The sequence below is a fragment of the Daldinia childiae genome, assembly GCF_008694065.1.
Source record: "Daldinia childiae strain JS-1345 chromosome Unknown Scaffold3, whole genome shotgun sequence".
Classification (NCBI taxonomy): Eukaryota; Fungi; Ascomycota; class Sordariomycetes; order Xylariales; family Hypoxylaceae; genus Daldinia; species Daldinia childiae.
In genome coordinates this window covers 3,775,582-3,796,105 of record NW_022984644.1, presented here as the reverse complement: position 1 = coordinate 3,796,105, position 20,524 = coordinate 3,775,582, and the positions used below count along the sequence as shown (strand labels likewise).

The 20,524-nt window shown below is 46.8% G+C and overlaps 7 protein-coding genes across 9 annotated transcripts; 2 read left to right on the top strand and 5 right to left on the bottom strand.

The window, feature by feature from the left end:
- Positions 1-1,593: 1,593 nt before the first annotated feature.
- GL218_03754 (putative kelch domain-containing protein) lies at positions 1,594-4,386 on the top strand (the record flags this gene model as incomplete). The annotated part of the gene is made up of 4 exons (XM_033580330.1): positions 1,594-2,197; positions 2,256-2,333; positions 2,384-4,182; positions 4,312-4,386. The coding sequence occupies 4 exons, from the start codon at positions 1,594-1,596 to the stop codon at positions 4,384-4,386; spliced, it is 2,556 nt and encodes an 851-aa protein (XP_033436047.1).
- Positions 4,387-4,894: 508 nt separating this feature from the next.
- GL218_03753 (uncharacterized protein) lies at positions 4,895-6,136 on the bottom strand (the record flags this gene model as incomplete). The annotated part of the gene is made up of 1 exon (XM_033580329.1): positions 4,895-6,136. One exon carries the CDS (start codon positions 6,134-6,136, stop codon positions 4,895-4,897), a length of 1,242 nt encoding a protein of 413 aa, XP_033436330.1.
- A 2,345-nt stretch (positions 6,137-8,481) lies between these two features.
- Positions 8,482-11,554, top strand: GL218_03752 (the record flags this gene model as incomplete). Of its 2 annotated transcripts, XM_033580328.1 has the most annotated exons (3): positions 8,482-8,785; positions 8,865-10,208; positions 10,257-11,554. In XM_033580328.1, the coding sequence occupies 3 exons, from the start codon at positions 8,482-8,484 to the stop codon at positions 11,552-11,554; spliced, it is 2,946 nt and encodes a 981-aa protein (XP_033436331.1). The 2 variants fall into 2 exon arrangements, with proteins under 2 accessions (XP_033436331.1, XP_033436332.1); XM_033580327.1 differs by having other exon boundaries at positions 8,865-11,554.
- Positions 11,555-12,227: 673 nt separating this feature from the next.
- Positions 12,228-13,617, bottom strand: GL218_03751 (Alkaline protease 1; the record flags this gene model as incomplete). 2 transcript variants are annotated; one of them, XM_033580325.1, is made up of 4 exons in its annotated part: positions 12,228-12,673; positions 12,729-12,834; positions 12,897-13,265; positions 13,318-13,617. In XM_033580325.1, the coding sequence occupies 4 exons, from the start codon at positions 13,615-13,617 to the stop codon at positions 12,228-12,230; spliced, it is 1,221 nt and encodes a 406-aa protein (XP_033436327.1). The 2 variants fall into 2 exon arrangements, with proteins under 2 accessions (XP_033436327.1, XP_033436328.1); XM_033580326.1 differs by having other exon boundaries at positions 13,330-13,617.
- A 1,860-nt stretch (positions 13,618-15,477) lies between these two features.
- Positions 15,478-16,482, bottom strand: GL218_03750 (Glycerate dehydrogenase; the record flags this gene model as incomplete). The annotated part of the gene is made up of 1 exon (XM_033580324.1): positions 15,478-16,482. The coding sequence occupies one exon, from the start codon at positions 16,480-16,482 to the stop codon at positions 15,478-15,480; it is 1,005 nt and encodes a 334-aa protein (XP_033436329.1).
- A 936-nt stretch (positions 16,483-17,418) lies between these two features.
- Positions 17,419-18,149, bottom strand: GL218_03749 (Elongation factor 1-gamma; the record flags this gene model as incomplete). The annotated part of the gene is made up of 2 exons (XM_033580323.1): positions 17,419-18,027; positions 18,096-18,149. The coding sequence occupies 2 exons, from the start codon at positions 18,147-18,149 to the stop codon at positions 17,419-17,421; spliced, it is 663 nt and encodes a 220-aa protein (XP_033437114.1).
- A 1,066-nt stretch (positions 18,150-19,215) lies between these two features.
- On the bottom strand, positions 19,216-19,956 carry GL218_03748 (uncharacterized protein; the record flags this gene model as incomplete). The annotated part of the gene is made up of 1 exon (XM_033580322.1): positions 19,216-19,956. The coding sequence occupies one exon, from the start codon at positions 19,954-19,956 to the stop codon at positions 19,216-19,218; it is 741 nt and encodes a 246-aa protein (XP_033437113.1).
- Positions 19,957-20,524: the final 568 nt, after the last annotated feature.

Here is a 20,524-nt window from a genome sequence, read left to right as displayed (position 1 = left end):
GTCGCGGCGACAGCCTTTGTAGCTCCACGGGTCTACAAGGTACCTAGCTGATTAGACGGGTCTTCATAGATCTTGGGGGAAGATAAGCAAGCCGAAAAGATAATAATATACAGATATATGTCTGCAAGGAAGTTCAAAAGAACCCGTGCTTGATTATATACTCATTAGAGGCGATGTAGGTAGTCAGAAATTAACTTAGCAAAATCACATTCTTCCCGTACTTTCTGCCGTGTACACCCACTTGTACCTGAGTCAGAATCTATCATGGCATCATTGTTTGTCTGTTCTCCAAGTGAAGTCGTGTCCTTAGTACCCAAATAAATAATCGTAACCTAGTCACTTAGTAGTCACCATTACTTTACAGCAGGGCTACTTCGCCATCAGCCATACTCAGATCGAAAAGAGCAATCAATATTGTATCTACATCTAATAGCCGATGTATTATACACCAGAGCCTAGTCCTTTAAGGGGTTATGCTACACTCATGGTAAGGTGTATATAGGTATCTATATTATTCACTAAACTAATTCTAAATAATTCACCAATGGCTTTAGCAAGTTCAATGTAGCCTTAAATCACCCTAAAAGACATTTCAATAATATATTTGATAAAAAAGGAGATTATTCGGTGTGAATAGGATGTTATTCTTGGATACTGTATATAGTAAGTGAACTTAAGACATCATTGGCCTAAAGATTAAACGGATCTCACAGCTGCCCCTTGAAAAGCATCCTCTACAAGCAACCTCAGGGGTTATATGTGATGTGGCGCTACAGCATTGTGGCGTTCGTTGTGGCTGAATAAGGACACATTAGGCTTCATACCTAAGATTTGGAAGCTTGACTAAAGAATCCTTCAAGTACACTCTTTCAGCAATGCGATCGATTATGGGTAAGGTCTTCGTTATTATTGATTGCTAATTACATATTTATATTTCTCTATTATTTCCGATCCAAGCGTTAGTGTAAAAGTAATTACACTAACTGTACATAGGAACAAAACCTCCTTTTGGAGAAATAATCCTGCCTTTTTCAGACTTTAGATCGATCAAATCTTGGGGACGTGTCGTCATACTTGGCCTACCCCGGTTGGTCCACTCATTAGGAGCCAATCATTTGCGCTGAATATTCCTGTTCCTGGCTTAAAATGGCAATGAGCAACTACACGCCTACCGACTTCTATCAGACAAGCTGCCAAGTTTTCCTACTTGAATCCGCCGCATCGAGCCCATCTTACGGCTGATGCAATCATGCCATATAATCTTCATCTTCATGATGTAGTGAGCTAAGCGCCCATGTCACCCCGTTACATCCACAAGTCTTAAACGTTACCCGGACCTATTATACTATATGCCGATGTTGATGTATCCGCAAATACCATGATACTTCCATCGTCATTGGTCCCTGGATTAATCCTGTGCATTTTAGCTGCCCCCCCGGAAGCCTCAAAAGGGTTGCTCTGTGATCTCATATCCATATATGAAGATACCATTCCCCCTCCCGTGGTCATCACCATGCATGAAGTGGCGATATTCTTTTATGCGGTGAATTTGAGAAGAGAACCATTTACGTGACAGTAAAATGCTATTTCACCATGACATTTACCAAAATCCTCAATAGCAATCCTGACCTCGGAAGTCGACAACACGAGACTCGGCGCCCAAGATTTAATTCATTAGTCACATCAGATCGTCTAAGAGAAGGCTCAAGACTACCAACATTTTCGATGGGGAACAGTATCAGGAAAGGACGACGATCAATATTTAAGGAAGTAGGACTGACCGCGGAGGAGCGAGAAAGTCAACAAAATATAGCCTCCGAAACACACGAAGAAAGTGACACCGATGAAAGAATTGGGCCATCCTCAGAATTAGCGTCACCGGTGGAAACGAGATCTTCTATTGGGCAAGGTTCGCTGAGGGGGAAGTCTAAGTGGTTGTCTAAACTGGCACCGTCGAGGCGCCCAAGGATGAAAACTACTTCTAGTGCGCCACCTCCCATGATCTCAGGGCTTCATAGGCTCTCCATGATCGCTCTACTTATCGCAATTGTTCTTCCTACCATTAGTTATAATAACGGCCGTAAAAAGGTTGAGGTCAGCGGCGCAGACGCAGGCGTAATTAGACCAAATCCGAGCGTGATTCTCAAAACCAGAGAGGATAGTCCTACAGACGTTTGTACAAGGTGGTCCGGACAAAGTAAGTGTCTATCGGATAATTTTGGGTTCTTCATATAATAGACACTAACCTCGTTAAGGCGCTTTGATTAATGGGACGGTATATATCTACGGCGGTCGGTCAAAGAATAATGGAGATCAGGAAACGAACACATGGAGTAGGCAAAGCATTGATGTGTTGGCAAACTTTCTGCTAACTGGGTCCTAGACAACGACTTTATAGCCCTTGATCTCACTGAATCATGGGATATCAGCTCACCAGCCCTGTCAGGTCTCCCTATACCATCAGGTCCGCCAGCGGTATCTCTTGGTTATCTCTGGAACGATTTAGACCGTCTATATCTCTATGGCGGCGAATTTTCCGATAACCCTGTGGTGCAACCATCGCCAATCTCCACATGGATGTATGATGTAGCTTCATCAACATGGACAGAACTCCAAGATCCTATGACATCAGCTGGCAACTTTTCAGATCCCGAAGGCACTCCCGTACAACGGGCGGCGGAAGGCGCAGGAATCTCCGTCCCCGAATTAGGCGTCAGTTGGTATTTCGGCGGCCACCTAGATTGGGCTACTACACCAGGATGGACGAACCAGGTTGACCGTGTCTATCTGAAGAGCCTACTTGAGTTCACACACCCAGGGTATGCAAACTCTGGGGTCGACTCGCTCCATTCTTCTGGCGCCCCCCCAGGCGGTGCTTACAGAAACATCACATGGGGCGGCATTCAGAATCAGAATGGCTTCACCGAGCGAGCTGACGGTGTTCTCGTTTACGTTCCGGGCTGGGCTCCGAGAGGTATTTTACTGGGCCTTGGCGGAGGGGTGGTCGGAGAACACGAAACCACCGACGCATTCTCTTCTATGAGTACTATTGATGTTTATGACATAAAAACTAGTACCTGGTATCACCAAGAGACGTCTGGTGAAGCACCTCAAGTACGAGTAAATCCATGCGCAGTTATTTTCTCGGCCCCCGATGCAAGCTCGTTTAATATCTATATGTACGGCGGACAGAACCTGCTCCCGTATGGAAATCAAACGCAATACACGGACATATGGATTTTAACCGTGCCCTCATTTACTTGGATTAAAGTCGATACTTCGACTAGCAAGGAGCCACCAGCCCGAGCCGGTCATCAATGTGCTGCCCGAGATGGTCAGATGATCGTGATTGGTGGCTATGTCGGCACTGAGATTGCTTGTGACAACCCTGGTATCTACAACTTTGACGCTTCAAATTTAGGATGGAAAGATTCTTTCGATACAGCAGACCACCCGGCAGACGATCACCCAGAGAACAGCATATTGGCTGGTAGTTACGGTTATAAAGTGCCCGATATAGTTCAGTCGGTAGTAGGTGGTTCATCTGATGGTGGCGCAACGGCAACGCAACCAGCGTCTGGCCCAGCTACAGACGGACCTTTCAAAACTGGTACACCGCCTGTGTTTACCATCACGGCACCGGGCAGCGTCGCAACCGTGACAAATAGCGACTCAGGGTCTAGCGACACATCTTCATCACCCACCGGTGCGAATGGTGGCTTGGTCGCCGCAGGCGTAATAGCAGGCCTAGCAGGTCTGGCAGCACTATACCTCGGGTTCTGCACATGGCTATACCGTCGCCAGGTGGCCGCGTATAAGCAGCATATGGCTATTGTAAACCGAGATTCTGGTTCCATAGATGGAGATAAGGGCTTCGGAGCGACCGTCGCCGGGATGCGCGAGAAGCTACGCAGGAGCCGCCGCGGATCCTCCGATGGCCCTGGCGAACAGTTCGGATGGGTGGGCCGCCAGAGTGATCAGAAGCAGAGGGCCGGCGACGATCCGAGTTCTGGTGCATCCGGATCGGGCTCGGGCTATGGTTGGTCGCGTCCTAGCGATGATAGCCCCTGGGCGTATGATAACTACATCAGCGGGGCGGCGGGCGCAGGAGGCATCGGGCGATCTAAGAGTGGCGCGAGTCGCAGCACAGCTGGGTCGGCAGACGCGCTATTAGATGGACGGGTACGTAGTATTCAATGTTTCTCTTCCTCCCTTTCATTTGTTTACGTCTTCGGAGTTTCCTAATCGCGTTGATCTAGGGAGCTTCGGGCTCCTTGCATCAAGAATTAATTGCTAACTTTATTATTATAGCAACCGAATTTCATTAGTGTTGTATTGGCCCCCAGACGTGCCTTACGCGTTGTTAATGGGATAGAAGATCAATAGTGATGCCTGCCTTCTCTCATGCTTCTTTTTTTTTTGTAGTTGACTCTAAAACATAACATCTTGGCAAAAAGCTCTGGTGAAAGATCTTAATAAGATGGACGAACGATATACGAGGAATGATCTGCATACGAGTCCTGTCCAGTTGGATTTTTGGGTTTTTTGTTTCGTTGAATGGCCGTACGATACCCAGATTTGTGACGAGGCTTAGAAACATGGTAACGACATGTAACGTATTCGTGCGAATTGATTGGAATACGACCGGCGAGTATAGGAGGAAACACAAGAGGGGGCATCAAAATATACAATAGTAATTTTATTGTTAAGAAGTGCCTATGCTCCTGATAGCCCTTAAACGCTGCATTGCGAACTTCGAATCCCATCCCATTGGATAAAGCTCAGTATGCTGCCCAATTCCCTCGAAACGCCGACCCAACGTAGATTTCCTTTCCCCTAATATAATTTTGAACACTATGGTCATTCCCATCCTCGCGTTATGGTTCTGCGTTCCTTACATCATGCGATAAATGGGTAATTCGGATGCGATCAAGTCCTTTCCAGGTGCACTAAAAATGCTAAAGTTCAAGTCGTCTCCTATTCTTAGCAAGAAACGCTCAACCCAGGAGACCTCGTCTGTATCTCCGACTTCTTTCAACCGATCGGCTGTATCCAGGGCTAAGCAAACAAGCCGCCTGCGGGTATATGGATGAAGATTTGCGGAATCAAAGCTGTTATGTAAAAACTGAACAGCGGCAGAATGGTTGGGCACGAGCGGGTGATGGAGCTCCAGATGCGCCATATCCATCGGCATCTTCCATGGGCGCCCTATGTCGACGAACGATTCGAACAGAGATGCTGAGGGTTTTGGCCGTTCCGAGGCGCACACCGTAGAAATCCAAGACAATCCAGCCCACGCCTTCCGGAAACTTTTGAGCGCTACTTCGTTCTGTCTAGGCAGTATATCGTTCGCACGTATTATAGCCTCGTACGAGGGGTCAAGGGTAGTCTTCACCCCAGAGTACGTATAACTCGTCTGGTTCACAATAGCGAACAATAGGGCCGACAGGGTTGATATGTGAAGCTTTTTAGTATCATAGGTCTTGTCGCATATAGATAAGCGCGCTACCCAGGTCCAAGCTACTTCCTCAAGGCCTTCAGCATACATAAACGGTATAAGGGCCGCAAATAAGGCCGAGTTAGAGCTGAACTGTAGGTCATTTTCTAGACCAGAGGCCCGAAGCCATTGAACCACCCTTAGCCCAGCCCCGGAGGCGGCCATACCCCGCCGAATATCGTCGGCCGATCCGTTTCCAATCTGTGATCGTACCTTGGCTAGAAAGCCGACAGCACGTTGCGGGGTCATAAGGCCCCGCGACACGGCAGAATCGAAGACATGGAGAGGGTCCTGAGATGCTGAAGGCAGCTTCTTCTTGCCCTGATGGGAAAAGAGGGGGTTGGAAAGAATGGCGCGTAAATGTTGGTCTGTCGGATGTTGTTGACCTGGGGTATCTAGCGAAGAAGACGAAGAGGGGAGAGATGTCGAAAGGATAGGCTTTTTAATTTGAGGTGCAGAAGTCTGTGATGTTATATCATCGTGATGCTCCCACGGATGTTCTCTATCGAGGTTCTTTCGGAAAGACGTCGTGATGGAATCAAGAAGCTGTTGGGATTCGCGGTGGGTCAATGGTAACGGTTGGTGTATCTTGGGGAGGAATTTCTTGAGCGAGTTGAGCGAAGTAGTTCGGACCACCATCTTGAGCTTTTGATGATGGTGACGATGGATAGGATAACAGGTTTAATGTTATGGGAATATCCAGACTTCAATCATAATTCTCAAGTTTTTGAATATATACCTGATAGGGTCGGGTTAAGATACGATGTTTCAAAAACGTCAATTCTTACGTCGTCGAGTCGACATCGTCACTTAAGAGGTTGCGATAGATATAGATGGATTGATGGTTCGATAAGCAGATAATGATTGGACGATTAGTTCTAGCTCTCTCCTCTCTCCCCCCCCCCCCGGTGCTTACAATGCTTACATAATTCAGCTCAGGTCGGGTACAGTCTACTACTACATATGTACCAAGGTACCTACATGTTCCAACCCGGGTTTTGGATCTACATATTGAATCCTTTGCCAGATTTCGCGACAGATCTCAGTTATGGGTCTTTTGAACTGCATGTATCTACTTAGGTACCTTACTTGGGTTGGGTACATATTGGACAATACAAAAGGATTTGAAAATACCTACCTCTATGTATTAAAGATTGGCTAACTAGCCCAGTTTCTTTTCAAGATTTTAATTCGATGTCTCACATCCTTATAATTCATTACATTATCAGGTATGTGTTGTCAGTCGAATAAGAGATATAATGAAGCACTAGATATCGAATTCCCACAAACTTATCATAATAATACGGTAACATGGGGCGATAGTCTCGCCATGCCAGATAACGCAACCGGCGATGTAGTCGGAAGAAGTCAAATGATGAACCAAATATGCGACTGAGTCAGGTAATGGTCACACAGCACTGAACCGCGCGGCACAAACAACGCCATGGCTTAAAATATGTACCTATAATACCTACTCCGGATAAAGTCATCGGGCAGTTCATCGTTAAATTAAATAAGAAGTTAAAGGCCATGACGGCATTAAGCGTGTCCCCTCAACCTCCAGCCTTACGATAAGTAAAGTAAAATATATGTACCTTCCATGGAGGTAGGTATAATTTATCTGCAGGACAGACACTTCCTAGATCCGGTATTGTATCTGTTAGATAGGTAGCTAGGATTTCTTAAATCAAGGGTTGGTATGAACACGGACAGATTTTAAAGGGTTGGCACGTGAGTTCGACCATTGAAATTCCAGGATCTCGTCATGAGAAGAAAAAAAGAAAGCCCCTTCTATTATTATACCTTTGTTCGTTTAATAGGAAAAATAAGTACCTAAATACGTATCTGAAAAATATTATGCCTACCTTCTGTTCCTGTTTTAGGTAAATACTTATCTATACGTTAACTTTATGAAGGTATCTACATATAATAAAATATAATAAAATGCGTGTAGTATAGCAGATCTAAAGTGCGTAAAACTAGCCAAGTGCACATTCATTCCCTGTCAATCGAATAATAGCCGATTTCGTAGAGGTATGCATATGTATACTATGTGCGTATGAAAGCATGCAGATTGATCTTACTGTGTACATACCTACATGCAATAGATACCGGGCAGGCATTTAGTTACCTCAGCGACTGTCTCCTAGGTTAGGTAGCCTTGAAAGTCACAAGGTTCAGCTTCCCCATACTGTAGGTACTGACTCGCACGTGCTATCACTTGAAGGTTCCACCTGTATGGTTATCCAATCATTAAAAAGAAAAAAAAGAGTTCAGTGTTTGTGGGGCATAATCCCTAGGTACCCAAGTCAGGTAGGTCCACTAGGTCAGGCGGAATATAGGTACATCTAGGGAAGGCTACCTGCACCAATCCGGCCTGAGGTCATGTTTTTCAAAGTATCACAGTACATTTAAATGTATCTAACATACCTAACATGCCTAAAAGCAAACCAAAGTGGTACAAGTGGTAACCTACATGAGATAGGCCAGGACTATTAGATAATCCAACAGCCGAAAAAGCCTTCAGATCCAGTCCACTTCCCTTTTTCGTTGCAAGCTCTGGATTGCCTTCTCACACCACGCACGTACTACAACACACACAAAGCAAATATCTACCTTAAACATCCCTCTCTCGCATTGAAGCTTCTCCTACTTCAACCCCGATTGCCATTGTCTAAAGACAATTGGCCAATTCGCCTGCCGTCGCGTTATTGACACGTCGCACATTTTTTGTCAGCCTCACCTTCACCTGCGTCGAATCGCATACAGTGCCACGCGCCCCCAACTTCTTACCTCTTCCAACATCCACCCACCCAAATCAATTCTGTCATTCAACCTACAACTTATTTCTCCACCATTTCACATTTCAGCAACGCCCACCACACTGGTGTTATCGCCGATTTGACTGCTATCGTTGAAACCCCCTTCTAAGAAGGGAATTATTTACACCACATATCATATTGTCTAACCTAAGTCTTAAAGAGATGGCTGAGGTTCAGGCTCGATCACAGGCACCATCCTCTCGTGGCCGAGGTGGTGGCCGCGGTGGCAGAGGAGGCTTCGCCAGCCGTACTTCTACGAACAGACGGACTAATGGTGATAAGTTGACGAATGCAGATGCGACCGCTTTCGATGACGACGGTGATGTTAGCCAACTCAGGAAGCAGTATGGTTCAAAGCTCGACACTATTAAAGAGCTCTTCCCGAACTGGTCGGATGCCGATATTCTCTATGCACTAAAAGAAACAGACGGTGATGTTGAAGTCGCCGCTACACGAATTGCTGAAGGTGCGCTCCTACCCTCATTATTCTTCGCCACCCTCGCTCTTTTACCGCTTCGCCTTGCTAATATAATCATCACTTATAGGTACCATCTCCCAGTGGGACGAAGTATCAAAGCAGAAGAAGACCACTACCCGTCCCAAGCCGAAGGATGCTTCCACTTCAGCTGGCCTCGCCGAATCGACCGGTAACAGCAGACCAGTTCGTGGCGGTCGCTCAGATGGTGTACGAGGTGGTCGTGGCCGTGGTAATGAGCGAGGTCGAGGAAGCGGTAGAGGCCGGGCAACTTCTCATGCTACTACGAATGGTCAACGGTTGAAGGAAAACCAACAACTATCCGTTCCGACTGAAGAATCCTCTGGGTGGGGAACTGCCAATACCACTACTGAAGAAGCTGCTACCAATGATCAAGGCACCCCAGCCTGGGGAATAACTGATTCTACTACCGAAGCTACTGTTACTCCCACGCCTGCCACGCCTGCCACCGCTACTACTACTGATTCGGCTCCTGCTAAACCCAGTGTTATCCCGCAAGGTACACAGAAGACCTGGGCTAGCATGTTACGCCAGTCGACCGCCCCGAAACCAGCACCGAAGCCGAAGGAAGCCCCTGCGCCCAAGCCCGCCGAAGTGTTGGAACCTCTTCCCCCCGCCGAACCTACCGCCGCTGCCGCCGCCCCCGCCGCCCCCGAGCCTGAATCGCCGCCTGCGCCTGAGGAAACCCCGAAAGAGGCCGCCGAACAGCCTGCCCCCGCAGAGACACCTAAGGTTGTCGAGCCTGAAGTTACACTACCCCCTCCTGAAGACGATTTGACCCGAGTCAACCTCGAGCAGCTACCCGACGAATCTCAACCCCCAAATACCGCTACAGCTGCTAGCACAGCCGCAGATTCCTGGGATCCCAGACAACCGCAGCATAGTGCTACGGCGACTCCGCTCTCGGCTTCCCAGGCGCAGCACCAAGCTACACGCCCCGCTGCTAGTGGGTTTGCGACAACCGCGATTAAGGCAACCGAACGTCCTGCCCCTCGCATGCCTAGTTATCAAAAGCGTCTTCTTGAGCAGGAAGAAGCGGTCCGAATGCCTGGGAATCGCGAGGTCGATCGTGCCGCCGTACAATTCGGTGCTTTCAGCCTAAACGGAATTGAAGATGATATCGATGGTGACCGTGAAGATCCTGAAACTAGAACTCAACCGCCACCTGAATCTCCGATCGCCGTTCCCCGTGCCTCATTGCCTCCGGTGTCTCAACCTGCAGCAGTACCCGACGCATTTGCGGCTACTCAGAAGCCTGCTACATCTTTACCCTCAGCACCCAGCGTAACTGGTAGAGCACCCTTTCACCGTTCTCAGAAGAAGAAGCTCACTAACCGTCGTCTAGCGACACCCGTGGCCCCACCGACCGGCCCCGCTGCTATTACAACTCAGCGTATGTCGCAGTATCCCCAAGTCAGTCACCCTACTAATATTCTTACAGCGCCGCAAGCGCCCTCGAGCAACCAGCAATTTGGACGCTATAGTCAAGCCAGTGCGCAAGAACCGGCCGGCTTCCCGCAGAAATCATTCGATACCTTCGGTCAGCAGACTGCTACCAGCTCGGCTGGTCTCGATAACTTTCCAACTCCTACAACTCAGGCCTCAGGACCGCAAACTGGCGGCGCATTTAGCTCCACACCGGGTGATTACCCGCCTTATTCAAATGACCCGCAGCTTCGTAGTTCATACAATAGTTATTACCAGCAGCAGCAGCAGCAATATGGGCAACAGCATACTGGCCAAAGCCATCACGAGACTTCGAACGCTTCAAACCGTGGATTTAGTAGCTACAACGCTGGTCAGAATGATAATCTAAGTCAGTACCCGCAGAGCGGCGCTCAACAGACTAGATATGGAGCTGCTGCTTCTGCCGAGTCTCACAACAGCGGCCACAATACACCAAATCCTATCGGTCAAGGCGGCCAACAGGCTTCGAGCCAAGCTACCCAGCCTCAGTCCAACCTTCATCAGCAGCCGCATGCTAATCAATATCCCTATTCACACCCGTACTACTCGAGTCCGTACTACGCCCAGTACATGAGCCAGTATGGCGGTGCTTATGGACAGGGAGCATACGGCAGCCCATACGGTAAAGGGGGGCTTTATGGACAACCCCATCAGTACGGAATGTCCCCACAGGGTCCTTATGAACATGCCTCTTCTCCCGCAACAAGCGGCTTTGGTCAGTCCTCTCTCGGTGGCCGTGATAGCGCAATAGCTTCCGGCATCGATAACTATGGCCGCGCAGGCTCCACTCAGACGGGCGCGCCAGGCGGTCTTGGTGGCAGCGGATTCGGCGGGATGCACGACACGTTCGGACGTGGTTCTGCTTACCCCTCTCAGGCCGGGCAGTCTTTCAACGCTCCGAATGCACCTGCTTCAAGTACGGGGCCTGTAAACGACGACTTGAAACCGTATGGCGACTCGAAGGCTGCTGGTGGACCTAGCCCTTCCCTCAGCGCCGCCGCAAGACCGGGTTCTGCTACAAACACTGCCGCAGCATCCGGCCTTCCACCTCCCCAGTCAGCCCAGCAAGGTATGGGCGGATATGGAGGGTACCCTAGTCATCTGAGCCACGGTCTACACGGCAACCAGTCTGCAGGGAGCGCCTATGGCCTCGGGGGCACTGCTGGCCAAGGGCACGGCAATGGTCCCTACGGGGGTTACGGAGGCAACCAAGGTTTCGGGAATTACTACGGCGGCCGGCAACAGCAAGGCTGGGGTGGTAACTACCACTAATCATCACGCAAGCGGCCGAATCGCAGACATCCCCGGACCTAATTAAGAGGCTTCGGGTTAGGTCCGACAGTACTACTAGATCTAAAGTACTACTAGCATTGGTAACAACGGTAACCATGCCACCTTTTCTTTTTCCGCAAAGTTGATCATGAGACTTTCTCTACTCTAATGAGCTCTTGGGGGTATCGCTTACTCCCTCGTTTTGATTGGCGGGGGCATGGAACGGACCAGAAAAGTTCTTGCTGAGAGGTACGGGGGTCTGAGATTTGCATGTACGATTGTTTTTCCTTACACAGGGTTACATCTCCGGCATCGAGGCTACGGTGCCTACACTAGGATTAGGATGATACCGATTACCAAAACTTTTCATACTCGGTTGAGCAACCCACATATTGTACACTTTGTTGATACTCGTGATGGACAGTTTAATGTTGATGAGGATCGTGACATGTGTATCAAGAAGTATTATCACGTAAAGGATTGACTATTCCGCACGCGTGTAATTATAAGCTACCTTCTAGTTAGGTTCATTGATATCCTAACAAGACTCTTCAATGATAAAAGTAATTAGTACAGTTCCTCTTGGATGCTTTTCCCATTCACATAGTCTATAATACGTATGCATACGATCCGCAACCCTTCGTTCCCTACGACACTAACAATATATGGTACATCACGCAATACCATTATAAGCCAATAAATTCGGGCTGCCGTTCCCGGCATCAATAACGACATCCGCGATAGCTAACTCCTTGATGCGGGCAACCGTCTTGGCAGGCGAATCCAGACCATCTTCGAGTGCCTTGAGGTACAACGCAAGGCCTGCGACATGCGGCGACGCCATAGAAGTACCAGATTCGAGGGTCTCAAGGCCTTCCACGTTCCACAGCGAGGGCACATCGACTCCGGGAGCGAATATGTCGACGTCACGTCCAAAATTGCTCCATGAAGGTCGGGTCCGATCCCAACCTACGGCGCCTACCGTCAAGGCGGACTCGGCTGAGGCGGGAGAACGTGTCGAGGCATCGGCATTATCATTGCCTGCGCTAACTACGGAGAGTATGCCTAGTAGAGAGGCAGCATTGACGGCGTTGTTGAGGGCTGACGAGGTCGTAAACGCTAAGAGGTTGTTAGATGGAAGGTAGAGTGGAGGATGAGATTGTAAGTTACATACCTAGACTCATGTTGATGACGGACTTGCCAGCTCGTCCCGGCGTTGAGGTAATATTGTTCACGGCCCAATTTATCCCGTCGATAACGTGGGAGATGGTCGAGTAACCCTACGATTTCACTCAGTATGAGAATATAATAGCTAATATAGCGAAGCACAGATTTAACTTACCGGCCCTCTAACAACCTTGACGTCTACAATAGTCGCATTCTTTGCCACGCCAAAAGTTTTTGATGCAACGGTTCCTGCGACATGGGTTCCGTGGCCGAAGTGGTCGTCGAAGGACTCTGTGCCTGTCCATGTGTTATAACCCTTGATGGCGCGGCCCCCGAACTCGCTGTTATTGGTTAGGACTCCAGAGTCTAGCACGTAGGCATACGTTCCAGTCCCTGCGCAGTCACTATAAGAATACGTGTGACCCCGCGAGTTGTCGTTAGCAAGTTGCGATCGCGAAGATAAGCTTGCAATACCCCACGGCGCATTAGTCTGCTGTACTACGGACGTCAGACGCGCGACTCTATCGGGTTCAACGGCCAGGACCTATGAGCGTTAGCACTTGCGCATTACAATAGAGTTGGGAACCGAGCGCTACATTTTCATTGACCATGATCTGCGCGATAGTCTTCTCGTCGAATTCGCCCGCATATCCGTTGAAGCCCTTGAACCCATATGTCTTCTCGGGACCATTAGTACTGCAAGGAGAGAGGCTCCGTTTGCGCACATTGAGCACCCAATCCAAGTGGGCCCCAATATCTATATCAGGCTTGAGGCTCACGATGTATCTGCCGGGCACTTGGTCGCCATCCTGCAGACTCAAAATGTCAACTTTCTTAGCAAGCGCTGGAACAGCGAGTCCGAAAATGGCCAAAGCCAGTCTTGCTAAGCGCGGCATCTTGTCTTGTCAGATAGATTACTTAGAACCCAGTGATGAAAAGCATATTAGTAAATTAGGCCATGCGCCGGAGCTTTATTCTTTTTCCTTTTTTCTCGGCAGGTCACCCCTATCCACCAAAATCAGGGGAAGAAAGCAATGTCCTCGTATTCAAACCTTCTGCTTCCCCGGGCATCATCCGATTCGGGTAAGGTGTGTGGAAATTACCGTCCCATTACCAAACTATGGCTGGGCCTGAGTGGGTCGAACCCGGGTATCGTTTACTTGGCATATTAGATAACTTTGACATTTGCCTATTCTACAGAGCATTAGCTTCAGCGCCAAGAGGGTTTTCTTCCGAAGACATACGCAGGTTAAGAAAAAGATGAAAAGAGTAAGGCGAGAAAAGCAAATAACTAACTAAAGAAAGAAAGAGGAAAACTTATTACATAATGCCTATTGCTTGTCTCCAAAGTGTAAGTGATCATAACTTCAAGCTCAGAACTCGTAGCTAGACCTACATAACTTTATTCTATATTTAGCTTATCATCCATCCCTCTATCATTCTCATCTCGTGAGGTCACAAATAATCTATTAAAGGAAGATAACCCATATTAGTCGTTAACAGAAACCTAAAGCTCATAACTAATGTTGTTACGAGACATTACCTCAGAAACTGTCCGTACAACGCTAAATATAACGTAACCATAAACATTGTGGATAGATATTACTTTTGTAAATAACTTAGAATATATTATTACATATGCTGGCAGAGATTCAATACGTGCTCCTTAATGCAAAGACGTGTCTTATTCAAGCAAATGGGCCAATAACTACCTCTTTATATATATTGACTCTGTAAAGTCCATTTCTAGCTGTGCTAATTCATTAAGTCATATATCATGAAAAATAGTAAGTGTAGTAGACGAGACTAAGTAAAAATGTGGTGGTAAGAACAATAGAATTTAAGATCAACACAAGAAATATATATGAGGAATAATTGAGTTGTATTTGGTTGTGTTGGAGACTTTTTACTCCGGCTGGTATTCATCCTCTACAAGTGAAATATATTGAGCAGATATAACGACGTTATTTACAGTAGTAATATAAATATTAATGAGCATTATTTCTCTTTGTAGTTTGAGGTGATGGTATTTCCAATTCCGATCCTGAAATTCTGCTTGGGTAGAATCAAAAATTATGATTACCTCGTAACCACCAAAGTGGACAGTTAACAAAGGAACTCTATCCAAAAAAAAAAAAGAAAAAGAAAAAAGAAAGGAGTTAAACTAAATAGTATCCTTAGGCATATGAATAGGTGAAATAATTGCTTCTTAGTCAGCTGGATATCCTAGCTGGAAAATATGGCGGCTGTCACTGTAGCAAACTACGTAGATATCACGGACCATGCCGTCTTAAAAGAATGCCTACAGAAAAAAAAAAAAAAGAATAAATGCAGTGACTTGAACCGTGGACCTTGAGGTAACTGCCAAAAAAGCTGGGGAGGCGTGACTTCTTAACTCTCCTTACGAAAAGCCCCTTTGGGTTTTTCTAACCATCAAGTCATGGGGTGGCACCAGCTTCTCAGGCCGCAGCCTCCACTGGGACGTTCCATTCTGGGTGACGGTTTGCTGTTTTATTATGACTTATAAGGAATACTTTCTCAGGTACTTTTTTTTCTAGGTTGCCCTGCAACCTTCTGTTCTTATTTATTTATTTATTACCATCACAACCCTCATGCACAACCCGGCAACCCAGTGTTTGCACCAATGTAACAGGTATATATGTACACCATCTAACATGTATTTATTTCTGTACTCTAGGTATCTATGATGCAATGCAATACGGTATCTAAAGCATCTATCTAATAGCCCATACTCCTTATACCACCGAATATTTTGGCCGCCCAGTAGTCAACCATCCAGCAATATTTTCTTTCGTCGCTCTATTGTAATTTGCGATAGTGTCACCCGCACACCAAGCAACATGCGGCGTAGTAACGATATTAAGACCAGCTACATCAGGTCCCACCAAAGGGCTGCTATCAGGATTCGCAGGTTCCTGCTCATAGACATCTGTACTATAACCCGCGATTTTTCTCGACTTCAGGGCTGCCACGAGTGCCTTCTCATCCACGATACCCCCTCGAGAAACGTTAACTATAACCGCATAGGGCTTCATAGCATCCAGTTCGGCGTTAGAGATCAGATTCATCGTCTCCGGAGACCGCGGCAGACATAACACAATAACCGAGCTCTCGCGGATCAGCGTATCAAATGGAGTACGGCCTTCCGCCGCCGTCGAATCACCTTTGCGTCCGGATATTAGGACCTTCATACCTAAGCCTTTAGCAGTAGACTCGATCAACTTTCCTACGGCACCATAACCGATGATCCCAAGGGTTTCGTCCCGGCAGGTCCTTGGCGCCCTGCCATCTGGACCGTTGAGGGTATTATGCAACATCTCCTTTCTCCATTCGCCTGACTGGACCATCGTGTGTAAAAGCGCTACTGATCTCCGCGTGGCAAAGTACAGCGCAACGGCATGGTCGACGACAGAAACAGTGTTGCAATGCGGCGTGTTGCCCACGACGATCCCTCGGGCCCTGCATGCTGCTAGATCCACGCAGTCGGTCCCAGATGCTACTACGGCTACCATTTTCAGGCGAGGGGTCATCTCGGGCCGCAGCATGTCGGCCTTGATCTGAGCAATAGTTAGGATAATTACGTCGGCATCTTTTACCCTCTCGGCTATCTCCTCAGGGCGGGTCCTTCCGTACTCCCTGAGCTCGTATGTATGTGGCGCAGGGAGGTCCAGCGGCGGAACTGGAACAATTGAAGCTTCCAGAGCGACAACGATGTGATGGGTATTTGTATTCTGCGCCATGTTACTCTGCAGGTTTTGCCGATTGCTACTTGGTAGGGTTGTATTTATGACTGCTGGATTGTCTTTTCGGAGATTAGAAAACTTGGTAGGGTTGGAAAATATAAATCGTCTCTGAGAAGTCGTGGGTCCGGACCGTAAAATACTTTCCGGAACCGGAGACCGGCGGCTTGTAGTCGGGAGGGCGTATCTGACTGATATTCTCGCTGCGTAACATCTTCCCACTGTCGTCATCATCCCGGTGGATTTGCGTCTTGCTGATTCGCTTATACTTGACTAGAACGGCAAATGGTATGTATATAAAAGGGCGCGAATTGGTGAGCTCAGATGATGAAGCGCAATGATGAGAAGCATCTATCTTTATATACACCTTACGAATGACTAGCGTCCCCGCAGTTGTTATTTTTGTTAGTTGTATTCGTTTACCTACGCGGTATCGTCAAGGACTTCAGATTGGGTGGGCCCCTTTACCTTTGGACAATTAATATTTAATCATCAGCTTAGAGTTGTAAAGGCACTATTCTTCTAATAGTTACCTAGGTAGGTACCTATATAGTTTATACTTATGATTAGGTACCTAGTTCTCTATTCGCACTACTAATACGGGTAAATAAATAATATATTTAGAGCACGAGGAGGCTAGCAAGAGCCGAAATGGTCTAAGAGAGAAATTATGGGCCGAAATAATTGCATTCGTAGCATGATTTGAAACTATCTTGATTTATCGATCCCTTTCACCCCCAAATCATAATCCGAGCAATAGACATAAATATGCCATACTGCGATACTATCAGGCCTTTGGATTCGACTCGAGTTCATCTTTATTGATATTTTAATGCTTCCTAAAGTTTTTCGTGATGCTCATAGTTTGCCTTCGTTAAGTACATCCTAACCTATCCTAAGGTAGCAGTGGATATATTCCCCGCTATCTTAAGTCCTTCATGGCTTAATGCGAGTCTCTAGCAAGTTAAATTCGCCCAGTGCCTTAAACTCGGGAAGAGCTTCCAATCGCTGCGCCCACGCCACGACGTTTGGAATCTCCTTGCGTATCTCGGCGTCGATAACGACCTTGGTGCCGAAGAATACACAGCCTGCTACCATGATATCGGCAAGAGTGACACTATCACCGACAAGGTACTTCTGGCCGCCTTGCAGAGCGGCATCGACACGCTTTAGAGCGCGCTCGGCAGCCGCTATACATTTGTTGTAGCGATCATCGTCCAGAGTGTACCCCTTGTAAAACACAATAGCTGTAGGCGGGAGGATGTTGGGGATAAGCTCGGTCTCGCCTAAGAAAACCCACTCGTCGATAATAGCTTGGGTCTTAGGATCGGCGCCGAGTAGTTGGTCCTTCTTGGGTCCCGAACGCGCAAGATAGTAGGCGATGGCACCGCCCTGGCCGACGCAGAAGCCGTCGGCACACTCTAGAGCAGGGACCATTCCTAAGGGAAACTTGGCCAGAAACTCAGGGGATTTGTTGTCCACATTCATCTTGAAGTCCTCAGCTAAGGGCACTTCGAGGCCATTGTAAGCAGCTACGACTTGAGCCTGTGAAATAAGTTAGATATAATGAGTATAAATTAACTACTATATAAAAATAAAATAAAAATACTTACCCGTTCGACACGGAAGTTTCCTGGGTAGGAGTAAATCTTGCCAAAAGGTGCCATGATTGTCGAGTAAATATGAAGTATGGTATTTTGGGAGTTATGGTAGGTGAAAAGACTATTTGCGATGTTGTAATCGATGGTCTTAATGTTGTGATTGAAGTAGGAACTGATGGAAGACAACCCCTCTTATTACATTTTAGGCTCGAAAAGGTACCCGTTATTTATACACTTCGATGTACACTATAGAAGCTTCAGGAATAGGTCCAATATTAGTTTTAAGGTGGGCTTTTGTATTAGTCAGTATATCAGCACTTACACGGTGTTGAAACGTGTCACTCGTTCTGGACAGGTCCGAAGCACAGCGGAAAGAGGGCGGTGACGGTAGTCTTTTCCCATTCCATCACTTCTGCAACATTGTCCGTTACTAATGTATTGCCTTGAATATTTCAAGCCCCACTATACTTATATTATATGTCAACCAATCTATTTAGAAATAGAAGTCTACCTATGATTTGGTTAGGTTAGGTTAGAATAGTTGGCCCATGGTCGTGTATCTAGACGCGTAGTAATAACAATGTAGATCTATCGAGATACCACCTTAAGCTTCATACAATATAAAAAGGGGGTTGCAATTGGTCGCTAATAAGGAAATAACTCTCATCATTACTAATTGGATGCTTATATATCTATACGATTAGGAATCAACATCTCAAATGCGGAAGTGTAGCCTTGCGATGTGAGCTTTTTATTGGTCTGGATGTTTTCTTGTGTAACAGAGATCTTACATTGTTTAGAAATAAACTCGCTCGTTGCTTAGAAAATTTTGAAGTACGGAGGTGAGATTGTCCCGTCGGTAATCTTTACCGAATCTCTAGAACTTCGAAATATGACGTAATTAACTAGGCAGGTAGGTAGGTACCTAAGGTTTTCGATAAAGTCTATGTCCACTGTCCTCCCGTTTTGTTTCATTATGTCAAAGTCAATATCCACTCTTACATAAAGTTCTAATGTTTTCTTAATCCTATGGTCCTATGGATCGTCTAGGTAAACCGTATCCGATTTGGAAGATCGTAGGGTGCAATCGCGGTCAGAACCTTGAGATTTTAACAGTCCTAATTCCAAGAATCTAGTCGAAATATCCGGTAAAGATGAAATTCTGAATAGGCCCTTGCCACGGGAGCAGTCGTCGCTCCATATTGCTGTTGACGACCCAACTGTCCTCTACCACGGGTTCGGGTATGAATTTACGGCTCACTGGGCCGCCCCGCACGTACAACACTGCAGCTTGGCGCGCCTCTTTACCGATGTCGACCAAGTCTCTATCATCCGGAATGAAGCATTCGTATTCGAATAAGACATCAAAGCTGTGTAATCTTCGGCCGACGATCAATTCCCAACTACCTGTCTCATAGCCGTATGTTGCCTTGTCGCATAGGAGAACATCGTAGAAGAGACCCATTGTCATACCGGACGGTGGTAGATCAACTTGGTAATAGTCGACTGCGTCGCCTTCAGGAGCGGAATAACTCTTGACTACGTCTAAGTGGGTTATGGGAGCTCGGCCGAATGTAAGGCTAATTTCGCGCCAGCTCGCTCCTGAGCGGCGATACGCGTCACGCTCACTTTCCGTTTGTGCCCATGAGAGCCTACGAAAGGGGAGTGTGTAATCGCCGTTGAGCGTCAGAAACGCCATTTTCTTTTTCTCCTCGTCCGTAAAGCACTCTGACGTATCGAATAGGCCTTTAAATTTTGTTCTCCAAAGAGGATGTATTCGTGTTCCCTCATCGTCGCTCACGTCGTCAGTACTCGAAATATTCTTCACGTCGTATAAGATATCCTTCGCGAGCGTATAAAGCCGGCGGTTCATGAGTTGTAAGATGATGAGTGACTGAAGATCGACATCAGAGAGGGCATTAAGAATTGATATGAGAATCTCATTAGGTAGGTTCAATAAGATGGCCATTCTCCAGAAAGTCAGAGTAGTTAATATCTAATGAGACATCGACTTTTTTATGCAGTTCACTGGGTAAGCGAGAAACTAAGTAGGATAACTAGTGAAAAGAAGATACGAGGATATCAAAATCTTGTAGGCAGTGAGCGAATCTGCTTACAATGAAGAAACAAAATGACCTCTCTTGTCTCATAAGAATGGCGAATCCTACAAATTTACGGATCCGTACCTGAGCGGTGTCTGAGCAGACCCGCTAATTCAATTTCATCATGAGACCTATCATTCGATTATAAGAAGTACTTAGTCAGCTCATCTTTTAATATAATAGGTTAGGTATTCCAAATACAAACAATCTTACAGGTAAATAATATAACTAGTTATCTATTAAACGATCAATCTATTACCACAAATCCAAATCAATTCTCAACGTATTAATCTAGGTTGTTATATTTTCGCAGCATATTCTTAATCTTTCACGATATAT